This window comes from Acinonyx jubatus, chromosome C1, assembly GCF_027475565.1.
Source record: "Acinonyx jubatus isolate Ajub_Pintada_27869175 chromosome C1, VMU_Ajub_asm_v1.0, whole genome shotgun sequence".
Taxonomy (NCBI): Eukaryota; Metazoa; Chordata; class Mammalia; order Carnivora; family Felidae; genus Acinonyx; species Acinonyx jubatus.
In genome coordinates, this window is record NC_069381.1 from 4,326,289 (window position 1) to 4,343,813 (window position 17,525).

The 17,525-nt window shown below is 52.7% G+C and overlaps 1 protein-coding gene across 1 annotated transcript in view; it reads right to left on the reverse strand.

Moving 5' to 3' along the window:
* Positions 1 to 540: 540 nt before the first annotated feature.
* Positions 541 to 17,525, reverse strand: part of DNAJC11 (DnaJ heat shock protein family (Hsp40) member C11) — a 70,439-nt gene continuing 53,454 nt past the window's right edge. Inside the window, exons 7-16 of the mRNA XM_027060545.2 lie at positions 17,032 to 17,105; positions 13,737 to 13,926; positions 13,056 to 13,141; positions 12,691 to 12,807; positions 5,416 to 5,571; positions 4,295 to 4,364; positions 3,732 to 3,789; positions 3,456 to 3,598; positions 2,467 to 2,596; positions 541 to 2,072 (exon numbers count right to left, since the gene is read on the reverse strand). Coding sequence (XP_026916346.1) covers positions 2,047 to 2,072; positions 2,467 to 2,596; positions 3,456 to 3,598; positions 3,732 to 3,789; positions 4,295 to 4,364; positions 5,416 to 5,571; positions 12,691 to 12,807; positions 13,056 to 13,141; positions 13,737 to 13,926; positions 17,032 to 17,105 — 1,050 coding nt within the window. The 3' untranslated portion in view covers positions 541 to 2,046. The remainder of the gene's footprint in view (positions 2,073 to 2,466; positions 2,597 to 3,455; positions 3,599 to 3,731; positions 3,790 to 4,294; positions 4,365 to 5,415; positions 5,572 to 12,690; positions 12,808 to 13,055; positions 13,142 to 13,736; positions 13,927 to 17,031; positions 17,106 to 17,525) is intronic.

Here is a 17,525-nt window from a genome sequence, read left to right on the forward strand (position 1 = left end):
CTGGAGGTGCTAGCTGGAGGCCCTCTCTCCTCCCGTCCTTTGTGGCTGCTGAGAAGACTGACTTCGTGTTTCCCGTTGAAGCGCAGGAAGGGCAGGGCATGACCACCTTTGGCTATCAAAAAAGGTGACTTTAATAAAAACAAAACCAAACAAAAACAACAAACGGGAAAACGATCCTAAGTGATGTCCTGACTCCCGTTTCTTGGGCAAATGTCTAATGTGTAAAACTGAATCATGGCTTCAAGTTCGGCCTCACGGTTAAAAAACTAGTTAAAGGGGTACCTGGGTGGCTCAGCAGGTTAAGCATCCAACTCTTGATTTTGGTTCAGGTCATGATCTCATGGTTTGTGGGATTTTTCCCTCTTGCTCTCTCTCTGCCCCTCCCCGGCTCTTTCTTTCAAAACAAAAAAAGAACTGTTAAAAATGTGGTTTAAATAGCAAAGAATAAAGGATGGAATGAGGCCTTGGGGGGGGGGGGGGAACACTTACTTTATTTTGCCCATCCCTGAAAATGAACACACAAGATGCATTAAAACACTATCCCGTTTTCAGGAAAGATTTATTACGATAAGAGAGCGCCTTCCGTACAGTCCGTTTCAAACAAAATTGCGAGAATCGGTGCCCTGACGAGCCACCTGCCGCGGAGGGAGCGCACGGCCGCGCCCCAAAGTCCGATGTTTCACACCACGCTTATTGCACGATTTACATTCAGAGCAGCAGCAGCTCAGAGGAAAACTTTTTGAAAGAGAGATAAATATTACAGAATTGGACAACCTGAACTGTTTTTGAAAACTGGAGGAGAGGGGTGTTAGCGATTACTCCGGTACCGGCGCTGGGGAGTGAAGCCTGACTTCAGCGACAGCTACAGGGGGGCTGTCACGGCCACCACCGTCCAGGGGGGGCTCTTTGCTCAGCGGTGACTCTTGGTCAACACTCCGGGCTGTTCAGGAGCATCCCGGCTCGTAAGTATTCTGCATCCACAGAGCGAACCGAGTGAGGGAAGAGGACCCAGGGGGGCGGACACCGGACCCCCGTGAGGTGGTGTGGGAGCAGCAGCGCCACCTGCTGGCCGTGAGTGAGAGAGCAAGCGAGGCCCGCCTGGCTCTCCCTGCGCTTGGGATTTGGCACGTACCTGGGCCAGGGTCTCCGCCCGGGCTCCCCCTCTCCTCCTGGCTCCGGGTGCTCCAGTGTGGGGGGCAAAGGCAGGTCAGGCTGAGCCGTGGGGGGCGGGGAGGGGGGGGCAGGCTGAGAGGGATGGCGGATGGCTTAGCTCGCACCTGCCTCTCTCCACAAGGACACGGGTGGCTCCTGGGAGGAAGTGACCTGTGACAGGGATGGACCCTGGGACCGGGGGTTATACCGCTCTGTCCCAAGCCACCTGCCAGTGGAATGATTCGAGAAGTTCTGGGAGGGGGGAAAAAAGACACTAATTTCCAAAACCATTCGTTCTGAGATAAAAAGCAGATTTATAAACCCACACAATCCTCTCCAGATTCACTGAATAATATTTCAGCAGGAAAAAGTGGTTTTGGGGAAGTTGACCGGACAGACGCTCACTCGTTCTGGAGGCCTCTGCTCATGAGACTCATGAGAACACCTTCCTTCTTTTCCATTTTGTTTTCCATGCTCTGTGGATTTTAGGAAAAGTAGTTCACAGTCCTATGTGTGAGGCAGGACATTTCATAAATACCTCAAGACAGACTGAGAGCTACTGGGTGGCTGCAGTCAGCCCTCGGGCTCAGGAACCTGGGGATGGGCTGGGGTGGGGGCCGAGGGCCCTTCCCTCCGGGGACATGATCCTTGGGAAAACAGCCACAGGCCACGCTGCGGCTCTGGTCCAGGTGGGGCTGCCCGAGTCCTACCTACAGCACCCATGCAAGCGGGGTGTCTGTGTGTCCCTCCACATAATTGATACGGTACCACCTTCTATAGGAGTAATATAAAATAAACACATCTGATGTCTGGGTTTTTTCCCTGCTTCCGAATTTGTAGACTCCCGGGAAAAGATTTTTTGCAGCCTCTTGGAAATCTGGTTTCTCAAGCAGTTTATCCGTCTGTATCAATCCTGTGAGCTGTAAGAGACAAACTGAATGTATCAAAAGGCAACTGTCCCCACGCCCTCCTTCCACTGGGGGCTCTGCCATCCGCTGCCCAGAGGCCGCCTGGCCTCCGGCTGAGCAGCGTGCAAGGCGCTCGACAATCAACCGGTTCCGGAGCACAGGAGCAGCCGGGTTTGCTTCCTACCCGGCCACCCAGGCTGCAGCTTCCAGGCCACGGGCTCACTCAGACCCCCCCCGGGAAGGGCCGCCACCCCTCCGCCGGGCAGCGCGTCCCGGGCTCTGACAAGTCATCGCTCCCAGGCGGATAACAGAGGGAAGGTGGCTGTCATCCACCTCGATGTCCCGGTCCCCATCAGTGGCTGAGGGCCTCTCCCTGGCCCGCGCCGGCCAAGGCGCAGCTACTCACACTGCTTTGGTATCCTAAGCGCCTCGCCGTCTGGCGCCATGACCTGGTGCAGGACGCCGCGGAACTGGTAAAGCACTTTGAGGTTCTTCTCCTCACCTACACACGGGTCATAGAACCCGGGCAGCCCGGCCTGTAACAGACACAGTCTCACTCGAGTTGACTTGAGGTGGTCATTTAAAACCCAGCACCGTGAGGGGCGCCTGGGTGGGCGCAGTCGGTTAAGCGTCCGACTTCAGCCAGGTCACGATCTCGCGGTCCTTGAGTTCGAGCCCCGCGTCAGGCTCCGGGCTGATGGCTCAGAGCCCGGAGCCTGTTTCCGATTCCGTGTCTCCCTCTCTCTCTGCCCCTCCCCCGTTCATGCTCTGTCTCTCTCTGTCCCAAAAATAAATAAACGTTGAAAAAAAAAAAATTTAAAACCCAGCACCGCGGCTGTCCGCTGCCACCTGAAGGCGCAGTGTGGACGGGCCTGGACTTTCCCTCAGGAGCCACCCACGCAAGAGGCAAACTTTGGTGCCTGAGAATGTCAGAAAGCAGCCTACGTGGGCCTAGACTTTTCTCTCAACACAGACCCCCCCGTCCCACGCTAGCTCTCCCGTCTGGCCGGAGCTAACTGCATTTTAATTTGCCTTTACTGTCCCCGCCCCGGGCTCCAGGGTGAGTGTCAAACGTGCCACAGGAGAGCTCACGCTCTTTCTGGAGAAAGGCAAGGGGCATGCAGAACGTAGGCATGAAGGCAGGACGTAGATTTTGTTCACTGCTCTACCTGCCACACAGTAGGTGCTCCATAAACACTAATAGACACTTGCTGCCTGAACGAACGAAGGAATTAGCTCCAGTGTAAACAGAACCTGGGCGCGGGCCGCACCCCACACAGCAAGTGCCAGCAGCATGAGGGATTCCGCTGCGATGGAACGGCCGCTCCGAGGCGCCAGGCTGTGCCCCCTCCCCAAAGGCCCTTCCTGACCGAACCCCGTGGGCGCGTGCTGTACCTTGGAGGCCTCCGTGAGGATGAGCTTCGAGTCCTTCACCAGGCACTGGAGGGGCACAGTCACGTCGATCACCTTCACCTTCTCACTCTTCTTGCTCTTGTCGTTGACGAATTTGCCGTACCAGGCGTTGACGATGATGAGCCCTGGGGACGGGCTCAGTCTGAGCAGAGGCAGGTCTCGGCCGGGCACCCCTCGCACAGCCGGACCGTGAGAACACGGTGCTCCTTCGAGACCCCCGGCGCCCACCCTGCCCCGAGAGAGGCCACGCCTTCTCACCCATTCTGGACTCCTCCGCCTCAATTATTCTTCGGACAGATTCTTGCATCAACCGGACCTGCAAAGAACAAGGATGGCCACCGTCAGGGCCCTCCCCGGGCCCTGCGTCCCTGTGCAGAGCTATAGTCCCGGGCCTGGCTGCGCTTCAGCCCCTCCTCTGCTCTCGGAGAACCCGACGGTACCCCTACACTTAGGCTGGGAGTCTCTGTGAGGTCACATAGAAACAATTCACGTACAGGGAAGAAAAGGAAGACAGTACCTTCCAGTTCTTAGAAAACCTTGTTATGCCTTTTGAGGGTAAGTGCATCTAATCTGTAGGACAGGGACTGAAGTTCCCGGCAGTGCGTCCCATAAGCAATACAGAGACTAAAATGACCAGTGAAGCCGTTGGCCCTGGAGGCCCACACGCAGAGCGTGAGGTGATCCCGGAGCCCGGGTCCCAGGCGTGCGGGCCGGCAAAGGGAGCGGGGCCCGCAGCGCGGTCTGCTCTGTGCGGCAGCGCGGCGACATCCGGAGGCCCCTGGAGCAGGAGGACTTCCGGCTCGTGTCTCTACGGCACTTACGGCAGCTTCCGCCTCTTGTTTCTTCTGGAGAATGTCAGTGGCTGTGCTTTCCCTTTGCTTTTCCAACTCCCTCAAGTGAGAAAAACACAAGGCACATGTTAGCGTGGAGGGAGGCAGGAGAGCCCCTGGCTGGCCCGGCGCCCAGCGAACAGTCGGAGATCTTCCTGCACGCCTCGTTCCGGAGCCTTAGAAAATATTTCCAAGACAGTCTCAGGCAAGTCTGTTCATTTTAGGCCTCTGCAGCTTCCCCTTCTTTCGTCCCTGGACGGCTCTGCCCGCCCTCCGCACCGGAGCGCCCGGGAAGCCCACTGCTGTGTGAAGAGGCCCCCACCCGACAAGAATCTCAGCACAGTGAGCGGCCAGAGAGGCGAGGGCCACGGGGGATGCCGCCTTCTGGACTGGTACGTAACGCTCTGGGCGGGACAATACTTACTGCTTTGGATACAAAATATACTTTCTTGCAGCAAAGCACAGGGACTCGGGGTAGCATATACCCGTCCCCTCAGAAGACTGGACCCCGCATGATCTTTGCTCGAGGAGCCTCCTGGGGAATCAGGGCCCCGAACTCCAGTGATTCAAACGCTAAGAGGGGCCCCACAGAGGAGAATCTCTAAGCTCAATGACTTACTACCCCAGACTGGTGTAAGTTACGAGTCTACACCACCTCTCAGACTGGGTGTAATGTTCCAGTGGGTTATCTACAAGCAACTGCAAAACAAATGAACGTTCCTGTAACTTCAGAGACTCTGGTCAACGCGCGCCTATATGTAAGAACGCAAACCCACTCCTCCTGAACTCAGCGCCACGAAAAGATGGGGACCGGTGGCTCTGTCTCCTGTGCTGGTGGTGCACAGTGTGCACAATTTTGTAAACCAGTTTCCCTTCCTGGAAGTAGGAAGGAGGAGCGATGGGCCCGCGGCAGCAGTACCGCCGTGAGAAGAGCCTGCACTGAGCACTTACTACGGACCGGACACCATGCTGGGCCTTTACACGGATTAGTTAATGGAATTTTCCTAATAACCCTCTGAGTAGGTTCTAGTATCATCATCTCCGTCTAAAAGGCAGGAAAACCGAAGCACAGAGCTGTCTACGGACGTGCCCGTGACATGCTCTGAACTCACTTCTCTTTTTGAGCCCTGAGGTACGGCTTGATGACCAGGCGGTGAAGAGCGAAGTAGACCACGAGTGGCCCCACGGTGGCATAGAACACGGCGCTGGGAAGGAGCTGGTCCGTCAAATGAATAGGGAAGAAGTAGGTCTGACTGGCCCTGTTTAACCTGAAAACAAAAACAAAACAGAACGCCCAGGAGGAGTCACGTTTCCAGGGCAGGGTTACGGAGACCGCAGTCACGGAAAGAGACGCACTGAACACCACCAGTTATGAGGAACCCGGAGCCCACTGGCTTCGTGAGCGACACACCTTCTGCTCTCGATTCCAAAGCGCAGTTGCTGGATTTGCAGTCTGTGACGGAAGAAAGGTCACACTACCTGCTAACCTCAAGGGCAAAGCAACGACAACCACGTGACCAGAGTGAAGGTGGCCCGAGAAGACGGGAGCGCGCACCTCCAGGGGTCCTGGAGGCAGGGTCATCTCAGCCCTCAATTTATCGAAGTGACAGAAGCGTGTGAAGATTTCCAAAGGTGGCAAGTTCAAGAGCTTCCGCGTCCAGTAACGGTCAAGTAGCGCCTCTGGGAGCAGTCACCCCACAGGGAACCCCTGCAAACTCCGGCCACTAACAAGATCTCTGGGCAGAGCGGTGGGGACACAGGACCCTGAAAGTCTAGAGCGAGGAAGAGCACTGGGAAATTTCCCGGTTTTCGTTAACAGCTTTTAGCCTGAGGACAGGTCTCGGCGGGCTACCGGTGGCCAGGTAACATTGGAAAGAACTCGGTGGTTCTAGGAGATTGCAGACCCAGCGCTCAGAGTTTGGAGGCAACCACAGCAGATGGGAAGAGGGGCCCTCCAACAAGGGGAATCAGAGATGGGGAACCCCACATTCTTGGTATATATGTGGCACAAACCCCCAGCGGTCCCTGGTCTATCCATGGCCTTAGCGGACAGTGAAATAATTGTGCTGGCCTAGCTGCTGCCACACAGGTGAGTCCCAGTTTGCAGTCTGACTTCAGCCAAATTAATTACCTTAAAAAGGAAAAATTAACGCTTCTCTGGGAATCATAACAGACTACAGAGTCTCTACCATGTACTGTTCACAATACCCACAGTATATTTGTATTTGTTTTTAATGTTTTAATTAATTTTTAAAATTTTATTTATTTATTTTTAATTTATTTTTAAGAGACACAGACAGGGACAGACAGAGCGTGAGTTGGGGAGGGGCAGAGAGAGAGGGAGACACAGAATCTGAATCAGGCTCCAGGCTCTGAGCTGTCAGCACAGGGCCCGACGCGGGGCTTGAACCGACGAACCGTGAGATCATGACCTGAGCTGAAGTTGGCCGCTTGACTGACTGAGCCACCCAGGCGGCCCTACCCACAATAATATAAACCACTCTATACATCTAGATACACAAGAGAAAGAGATAATGAACTGAGACCAAACCCAGACGACCCAGATGCTGGAACTAGCAGATAAGTATTTTATTGTTTTAAAATGTTGTTTATTTTTGAGGGAGAGGCAGTAGGCAAGCAGGGGAGGGGCAGAGAGTGAGAGGGAGACATGGGATCCGAAGCAGGCTCTGGGGTCTGAGCTGTCAGCACAGAACCCGACGTGGGGCTCAAACTCACGAACCATGAGATCACGACCTGAGCCGAAGTTGGATGCTTAACCGACTAAGCCCCCCAGGTGCCCCTGGATAAGGATTTTAGAGAGCAGCTTCTTTATGCTCAAAGACAATATTCAGTGCATGGCCTGAACAGCAGACTGGAGAGGACAGACATCTGTGAACTTGTAGACAGATCAACAGAAATTATCCAATACAAAGAACAAAGAGAAAAAAAAAAATACTGAAGACTAATGGGCAGAGCCTCAAAAGGTTTAGAGTTTAAGTAATTAGGGTCCCAGAAAGAGAGTGGGGCAGGAATAAATATTTGAAGAATTAATGGCCTAAAAGTTCCAAATTTCATGTAGGAATAAATTTACAGATGCAAGAGGTTTAGCAAACCGCAAGCAGCATAAATATAGCAAAAACACATGTAGGTACATTTTAGGTGTGGACTGTTGAGGAACAAAAGTGAAAAACAAACAACAAAAAAACAGAACAGAAAGGTGAACAGCCAGAAAAAAAAAAAAAAAAAAAGACCTCACATGCAGGGGGATAATGATTCAGATGACCACTGATGTGTCATCAGAAAGAATGGAGGCCAGAAACCAGTAGAATAACATCTTCAGAGCACTGAAAGAACAAATCTGTTAAGGGACAACATCCTTCGGAAGAAACGCAACTCCAGAATTGACGAAGAACAGGCAAAAAAAAAAAAAACGCAAAAAAAAAAAAAAGAGACCAAACAACCCGAAAACAGACAAAAGATCTGAATGAAGACTTTGCTTAAAAGAAAAAGAAAAAAAAAAAAGGACGGATGGCAAACAAGCACCTGGAGATGCCCAGCGTCATGGGCGTCAGGCAGACACTCATACACCTGCTGCAGCAGCGAGTGCTCGCAAGGCGAGCGGCCCAGGCGGCGAGGGTGCGGAGCAGCCGGAGCACGCGTGCGCGCTCGCTCTCGCTCTCTCTCTCTCTCCCCCCCGTCTCTCTTTCTCTCTCTCACTCTCATGGCAGGCCACTGCTGGGGAAGTAACACGAAGCCACCACCTGGAAAGTAGCTGGCTACTTTCTCACCAAGTGGAACACACACCTACTTTCGGCTCAGTGGGTGTGCTCCAAGGTGTTCACCCAAGAGAGATGGAACCTTCTGTTCACACAAAACCTGCATCTGAAGGTCCGCTGGCTTTATTTGCAGTTGGTAAAAATTGGAAACAAATGAAATATGTTTATTAAAAAAAAACCCTTTTTTTAATGTTTGTTAATATTTGAGAGAGACGGAGTATGAGCGGGGGAGGGGCAGAGAGAGAGGGAGACCTTGAATCTGAAGCAGGCTCCAGGCTCCAGGTGTTAGCACGGAGCCCCATGCAGGGCTCGAACTCACGAACTATGAGATCATGACCTGAGCTGAAGTTGGATGCGTAACCGACTGAGGAACCCAGGCGCCCCCAAATGAAGTATCTTTAAACTGATAAGCAGATAAACTGTGGTACATCAACAATGTCATTCCAAACAGCGATAAAAATAAAGGACACACTACTGACGTATGCAACAGGAAGGGCAGGGGCGCCTGGGTGGCTCAGCTAGTTAAGTGTCTGACTCTTGGTTTTGGCTCAGGTCACGATCTCACGGTTCTTGAGTTCGAGCCCCGCACTGGGCTCCATGCTGACGGGACAGACCCTGTTTGGGATTTCTCTCTTTCTCTCTGCCCCTCACTGGCTTGCTCTCTTTCTCTCTCTCTCTCAAAAAGTAAATAAACATTTGGGGCGCCTGGGTGGCTCAGTCGGTTAAGCATCCGACTTCAGCTCAGGTCATGATCTCGCGGTCCATGAGTTCGACCCCGTGTTGGGCTCTGGGCTGATGGCTCAGAGCCTGGAGCCTGCTTCCGATTCTGTGTCTCCCTCTCTCTCTGCCCCTCCCCTATTCATGCTCTGTCTCTCTCTGTCTCAAAAATAAATAAACGTTAAAAAAAAAAATTATAAAAAAATAAAAATAAAGAAAAAAAAAGTAAATAAACATTAAAGAAAAAAAGAGAGAGGGATTCATTAAAAAAACAAACAGGACAATGTCAAAAGTACTATACTCACGGAAGAAGCACAAAATGCTTCACACTGTATGAATCCAATCATATGACATTTTGAAAAAGGCGAAAATACAGGGAGTGGAAACAGAGCAGTGGTTGCCAGGGCCTGGGAGACCACACAAAGACCAAGAGGCAATTTCTGGACACGATGGAAATGTTCTAGGTCTTGACTGTGATGGTGGTTCCAAAGAGCGCTGCTCGAGATAAAATACACAAAGCCAAAACTGACTGGGGAAGAAACCGAGGATTCCACACTCATAGCAGGACATTTTAACACTTTCTTAGCACCTGATAGAAATCTGCCCAAATCCGTGAAGTCCTAGAACTTCTGATTTCTGGTGAATGTTGTCAACCCCCCTGACCCATGGGTATTTAAAGAATGCCGCATCCAACTACAACAGAATACACGTTCTCTTCGAGTGCACATGATCACCAAGGTCAATTACATGGTGGGGCATGAAACAAGTCTCCATATATTTAAAATGACTGGAACCATACACAATATTCTCTGACCAGAACATTCTCTGACCAAAATAAGATTAAATTGAAATCACTAATCGGATATACAAGAAAAACCCAAATATTTAGAAATTAAGCAATACATTTCTAAAAGTAAAATTAGAAAACAGTTTGAACTGAATGATAATGATACAGCATATCCAAATTTGTGGCATGGAGCAAAGCAGTGTGTGAAGCCTCAAAAGTTTATATTAGAAAAGAAGGAAGATGTCAAATTAGTAACGTAAGGCTGGGCTTTAAAAAGCCGGAAAAAGCAGCAATGTGAAACCAAAATACGTAGAAGGAAGAATAAAGAATAAAGAAATAGAAAACAGAAGCTGGTTCTTTGAAAGTTAAGTGCCCCGGCCAGACTGGTTACAAAAAAGGTAGAAAGAACACAAATTACCAATGTGAGGAATGAAGGCTCATCTACGGAGAACTACAGACATTAAAAGGATAAGGGCATATTATGAGCAACTTCATGCTAAGAAATCCACCGGGTGAATTCACCGACAAATTCTGAAAAACACAGTGACAAAGCTGACATGAGATGAAAGAGAAAACTGGAAAAGCCCCGGATTTATTAAAGGTACTGAATCCATTCTCAGAAACCTCCCTACAAAGAACCTTCAGTCTCTGCTCATTCCACTAGTGAATTCTAGGAAACCTAAGGAATAAATCATTCTTACACAAGCCCTCCCGGAAAACAGAGGAAGAAGGAACACTTCCTAAGTGAAGTGTGACACTTCCTAAGTAAAGTGAAGGAACACTTCATTTTATCAGGCTGCCATAACTCATCCTAAAACCTGAGAAACACGTAACAGAAAAAGAAAATTACCATCAGTGTCCCTTAACATAGATACAGGGGTGCCTGGGTGGCTCAGGTCACGATCTTGCGATTTGTGGGTTCGAGCTCTGCATTGGGCTCTGGGCTGACAGCTCAGAGCCTGGAGCCTGCTTCGGATTCTGTGTCTCCCTCTCTCTCTGCCCACCCCCACCCCCGCGCCCCCCCCACTCCCCGGCTCACACTCTTTGTCTCAAAAATAAATAAACATTAAAAAAAAACTTACCAAAAAAAACCATAGAAAAATCCTTAGTAAGATATTAGTAAACCAAATCAAGCAATATATAAAAAGTATTATATCGTGATCATTATGATATCATTATGATATCAAGAATCTTCCTCAGGAATGTAAGGTTGGTTTAACATTCAAAAATTATTGTCATTCACCAAATAAACAGAACATAAGAGAAGAGTTAGCAAAGTCAGATCACATGTTATTGCTGAACTCCAGGGCCTTCTGGAAAACTTTGGTTTATACAACAATACAGTCTGGACATTTCAGCCTGCTGACACGGGGAACTCAGCTGAAACGAAATGAAAATGTTTCTTTCCGAGAGGCAGAGCGGCACTCTTGGGATGAGAATTCAGATTGTGTCATGTAATGCCTGCATGGGACACGTGTTTAAAAACAGAAACGGAATCAGAGAACTGTCTCATCAGTGGTCCCAATTTGAGAATAAAATTCTGTCGGCTCTCTGTGTGCTCTTTATTAAGTCTCAGGGGGCCTCAGATCACTGGGAGGAGAGAGGCCCGACGCGGCTCTGATACTGGTGGCCCGCTGTGGCTCTCCTCTCCCACACCGTGATGAGGTATGATCTGCTTCCTGTCTGCCTCTCTCTCTCTTGCAGAGTTTCTCTCGAGTGCCAGGCTGTGTTCTAGGCTCTAGGAGTACCGTACAGAATACAACGAAGTTAAAGAGCTCCTGATGAGGGCCGGCGAGGTGGACGGCTGATCAGAGGGAGGGGGTGCAGTGGAGAACAGACAGGGTTAAACGGAAAAGGTCTGCCTGGGGCAAAGTGAGGGGTACAGCTCTTACAGGGTGATGAGGGATGGTTTTGCCCAGGTGACCTCTGGGCAGAGCCCCGAGGGAATCAAAGGATCCAGCCGTGCTGGCATCTGGGGGCCAAGGAAGGGCGACTCACAGTCTGGTTGCAGGAGTGGCTTGCTGTTCTCTGGAGCGGCGCGGGGCCAGGGCGGCTGGAGTGCAGAAGGGGTATATGGGAGAGGAGGGGTCAGCAGGAAGTGAGGGCCTGATCACGGAGAGTCCTGAAGGACTCTAGCTTTGGCCAGGGATTGAGGGAGTCACGGACGGTTTGAGCAGCGAGTGACAGACACTGACCTACGTGCTCTGCCCGTGTGGAGAGCAGGGTCACCAGGGGGTGAAGGACGTGGGCCAGGAGGACAGAGCAATAACTCAGACACGAGACAGTGGGAGCAGAGAGCATGTGAGGAACGGCCCCACTCAGGAGATGCTTCCCGAGGACAGCCCAGGTGGGTTTTGAGATACATTAACTTCGGAGTGTGGGGAAGAAGAGCGGCCAGGGCCAACTCCAAGGTTTCGCACAGAACACCTCGAAGGCTGGGGCTCTCACGACCGGCACAGGGAGGCTCCGGGCAGAGCAGCTTTGGAAGCATCGAGAGTCGAGACAGGATGTCCGGGGGATCCGAGCAGTGGTCTGGGACACAGGGGCTGCAGGTGTGGGGGAGGGCCAGGCTGGGGCTGCAAACGTGAGCTGTCAGTGCAGGAAGGTATGCGGCCACCTGCGGAGGGAGTCTGCACAGACGGAGCCTGGGGTCCCGCCCGGATGCTGCCATTTAGCAGCAGCCAGCCGGTCAGGTAACCGAGGCGGCAGGGAGAGGCCGGAAGGAGCGCCACCGGGGCAGCGGTGAAGGGTGTGGGCAGGCGGCAGCGCTCTGGTACCGAGGGAGACGCGGCTGCTGCATCCGCTGATGGCGACCCTGTACGCGTCACACGCGTGACCTGTCGATGAGTGGGCGGGTGGGGCCAGCACGGGGGCCTCCGGGGAGGAAGAGATGCAGGCGGGCCACGGAGCACGTGGAAGGTCCCTGACCACAGACTCAGACCCTGAGCGACTCCCTGACGTTTGCTTACCCGCCCGAGACGGAAGCAACCGTCTCTTTAAGAACATAATCACAAAGCAAAGTCCCTTGCATCCTTAAGGTGGGTGAAGCCCCGGTGCGTTACAAGTTGCCAGATAAGCCTGGGCCAGAAAGATCCGGTTCAACTTACTTGACTTTGAGAGACACGCCCTGAGGGACTCCCACGCTGACAGCCGCGCCCAGGACGCTGTGCCTGGAGATTTTCCTCTCCGCTCCGTACTCCACCACCGTCCCGAAGAAGCCGGCCCTGCAGGGAGCATGCGGCCTGAGCAAGTCGGGCCCCTCGAGGCCACCCCACCCCCTCCTGTCCTTCCCTCTCGCCTTCCCCACCCCCACCCGGAGGGGATCGCGAGTGGCACCCAGGGGCGCAGTTCTTCCACGAGCCTCAAGTTCCTCAGGGCGGGGACCGCGGGGTGGTCAGGTCCGGCCCGCCATTTGGAAGCCCCCGTACCACGCGCAGCAGGCCTGCTTCCGGTCAGCCGGGCCAGGACTTACTTCAGGGATCCTTTCACGCGAGTCTGATCATCATCCTGGAATTTGTGCTGATAGCTGATCAGTGCAAAGGAGTGAGGGATTCCCAGCTGGGAAGACACAGGGAGAGAAGGCAGGGCTAGCGGCCGCGACTCTGCGGGAAGGTGGGTATTGTGCGCACACCGGCCGCGGAGCTCCCTTCCCGGGAAGCCTCTCAGGCAGGGGCCGCGCGGTCTGAGTGTGATTTATTAGAGGCCAATATTTAAAAGCTGGGAGAGTTCACTTAAAAACCCAGTTTCCTGACTTCTCACGGAAAGAAAACGTTCTGCGACAAGGAGCCTGCGTTCTTCTTACACGGCAGCAGGTGGTGAGGGCTGGGGGGGGGGGGGGGGGGGCGGGTCCTCTCACACCCTGTGCTCCTGCCCACCGCAGTGGCATCTGAGTGCATAGCTCTGCTGCTCTGGGGGGTCGCTTCCCAACCTGTGCTCTTTCTCACCCTGATTCTGTGGGCTTCTCCTACTAGAAGATGTGAAAAGGGCATTTTGCTTTAGGGTAACTGGAACACAGGTTCCCTGGGAGCCCGAGAACAACAACAGCATTTCGACACCGAGCGCGTGTGAACAGCACCTGCCCCCCAGGGCCCCCACGGGTGCTCAGATCCGGGTGAGGGACGCAAGGGACACGGGGCGGCGGCTCTGTCCCCACCTGCAGGGCCACCGTGAAGTGGCTGGTTTTGGTGTCCCGGACGATGCTAGTGTTCATGGCCGACTGGATACCCCACCGCCACTGCAGGTAGCCCACAGTGTTCCTGTCCAGGTTCCGGGCCAGGGCGGTGGTAAGGCCAGGCCGGATCCCACGGGAGGAGAACTGCAGAGCACAGCTTGTCGTCACGAAGCTGGGGGGACGCACAGACCGACAGGGTCCTGGATGACACACCTGGTTCTCGGCCGTCCTTGGTCCCCTCCTCTCTGCCAGGCTAAGACCCTGCTCACCCTCCCGCCCATGAATCCCCGAGCCAGCGGCCCAAAGGAAAGCAGGACACTGAGCCTGTCCTTGAGAGCGAGCGAGCGAGCGAGCGAGCGAGAAGACGCCTCGCGGTAATCTTCCTAGCAACCTCCCTGCCGATGCGTACCGCCCGCCCCATCCTACGCCGGCTGTAACTACAGCCAAAGAGTCCCCTGAATGTCCACGTTCCGAAAGCCAGTGGGTCTAACCTGACTGCAACTGAGAATGAGGTCAGGGCGGGAGCAGGGGAAGCGGAGGCTGGGGCGGGCGGGCAGGTCCCACAGCTGGCCACACACTGGAATCACCTGGCTGATCTAAAAAGTACTGACGGTCAGCTCCCATGCCCCAGGGAGCTGATTTACAGGCCTGGAGTGTTTTTAAAGCTTGCCAAGCGATTCTCATGTGCAGCAAAGTTGGAGGACCCCTTACCCAGAGACCACCCCAGACCAATGAGGTCAGAGTTCTGGGGTGGGGGACCAGGCATCAGTGTATTTTTTCCAAGACTGCCCATGTGACTCCTGTGTCCACCCATGGCCGTGCACATGAGAAGCCAGTACAGTAAAGGACTTGCCCTGAAAGGCCTCGGAAGTTGGTTTCCAAAGGACTCAGCCCCATCTTCTGGTTAAAAAAAGGTATTTCATTTCAAAAACAAAGGAATTCACACTTTACCCAAAGCATTAAAAGGTGAGCAAACAGCCGTTCGACTCAGTCAACAGCCCAGTATCTACCAGATTGCCAAAGTCTCTTTCCTAAGCTTGCAAGGCGTCACTGTTGCATTAAGTAATAATAAACGTGACAGCTGTGATCACAGTGTTCCTGCAAACTTTCAGTAACCGCTCATGCCCAAATGAATTAAGAACCTACTCCTCCTCTCTACAGGGCCCCTAATCCAAACTTTCCCTGGCTTCTCTCAAGTCACACCAGGTGACAGCTGTGTTATTCTGCTTCAGCCACAGCGGGGTCAGGGGAGGCAAACAGGGAGGAGACAGACTAAAGCCTAAAACAGTGACATTTAAAAGAATCAAACTGTAGGGGTGCCTGGGTGGCTCAGTCGGTTAAGCGTCCAGCTTCGGCTCACATCACGATCTCATGGTTCGTGAGTTCGAACCCCACGTCGGGCTCTGTGCTGCTAGCTCGAGGCCTGGAGCCTGGTCTGTGTCTCCCTCTCTCTCTGCCCCTACCCGGCTCATGCTCTGTTTCTCTCTCAAAAATAAATAAATGTTTTAAAAAAATTAAAAAAAAAAATAGAAGAATCAAACCGTAAAGACTGAGATTCCTGTTTAATTAAAGTAATACGATTTAGTATTTTTATCCAGCACGTCCTACACAGAGAGACCAATTCGAGACAGAGATCGGCCAGGCAGGCAGGCAGGCAGGCAGGCACTGGGAGACGGAAAACACTCCACAGGCCGTCTGCCTTTTCGGGGCTGATTCTACACCCCAAACCAACCTTCTGATCGCTAGTCTGGACTGCAAATAGCCCGACCCTAGGATCAGGGCACCCTGAAGAGCAGACACTGCATCAACGCCCTGGTATCCCTGTCTACACATTTGCATTCTCAAGTCTCATAAACTACTGGGCACTATGATGAAATTTAGTTTCCAAACCTGTAACGGCTGGTAACCAGCCAGCCCTAGCCCCCCTCCCTGGCGACCACTCACTCTGAGGCTCAACCAGAATGAGATGGCCAACAGATTTCCCTCAGTGAAGTGTCTCCTAAGTGCGTCTGATGACCTGGGTGCTTGATAAAAGTACAGATTCCTAGGCCTCTCAGAGGACCTGACTGGTGTGGAGGGTGGGGGCAGGAATCTGTGCTCTAGGTTGGCATCAGGGGTGACAGAAGTATGCAGACAAGCTTAGGACGGGTCTTCCCCTGAAGAACCTGGTGGGTGTGCAGATAGACACCCGACTGCAAGTGAAAACCCTGCTTTGCAAACACAGACTATCTATCTCAGGGCTCCTTTAAAAAAATGTTTCTTTAATGTTCAATTTTTGACAAAGAGAGACAGAGTGAGCGGGGGAGGAGCAGACAGCGAGGGAGACACAGAATCCGAAGCAGGATCCAGGCTCTGAGCTGTCAGCACAGAGCTCAAACTCACGAACCGTTAAATCATGACTTGAGTGGAAGTCGGATGCTTAACTGACTGAGCCATCCAGGCACCCCTATCTCAGGGCTCCTTTAACTGTTTTCTCCTCCAAAAGAAAGAGGTTTTATTTCACCTTCCACCCAATTCTTTTATCTGAGCTCACACAGGTGGGAAATAAGGACATCTCTGTGGTTCTAGAAGGGGAGTGATGTACAGTTCTACGAGTGGGCCTTAAAGTGCCAGCATCTGCACATCTCACTGACTGCCAGGCAGTCTCACAAGTGCTCAGTGTTTTGTTCTGAGACAGTGAGACAGAGTGAGAGAGACAGAGACAGGGAGAGAGAATCTTAAGCACACTCAGCGCAGAGCCCAATGAGGGGCTTGATCTTACGACCCTGAGATTAAGACCGGAGCTGAAATCAAGAGTCTGATGCATAACCAACTGAGCCACCCAGACGCCCTCTCACTGTTTAATAAAGACCCTTTTCAGAACTTGAAACATTCTCAGGACAAAGAAACGATCCCCACAAGTTCATAAATATTTCAGGCCACTGACCAACTTCCCCATGAATATGCTTTCCCTCCAGTCTCTCTCTCCTGGTCCTCAGTGCCCCCGGTGCGTAGGCAGGGGCCTCATCCCCACAGAGGAGGAAACCTCGGAGCATGGAGTGTTAGCCTGGCCCGGATGGGGACGAGCAGCAGACGACCCCTCCCCGCGCCGGCCAACCCAGAGCTCTCTGCAACAGGTACCCTGCCTTGGCCCCACGCCAGGGCCACAGGGTCTGCCCCCCGGTGACTTTGTATGACAGAAAAGCGAAGTCCGGATGACCTTGGCAAAAAGAACACACAGGTTCTAGTCTCCTAACCCACAAGGACCAACAAAGAGGATTTCTCTCTTTATATTTACCATCTTGGCGTGAGATTACGGAACAGCTTCAGACCAAATAAAGGTCCCTGCAGATCCCCTGCTCCAAATTCTAACTGTTCAAAAGAGAAAAAGAGAAGGTGTTAGTGTTTTCTCTCACAGCAGCAACCCAGGTCTCAGGTAAGCACCTCTGGTTATAATTCCTTTTCATTCACTGCCATCAGCCCTTGCCAGGGCTCTAAGAGTAGGAGCTGGAAGACTCTTAACACCTCTTCCTCACCTTTGCCAAATGGAGGACTGTTTCCACAGATCCAAAGGAGGCACGTTTCAGAAAGGAGCCCCTCTAATGAAAACGCTGCAGGCCTCTGCTGGTCACAAGGGGAGACTGGCTCCCTGTGGCCCTCCCTGCCATCTGCACAGCTGCCCACGGCGGTCGGATGCGGGGGAGCCCCCCCTCCCTTGCGTTCCCGGTCTGCTCTGCTTCACTGCCTGAGGGTCTCCTGGGTGACTGGAGAGAGCCCTCAGGCGTCTGGAGC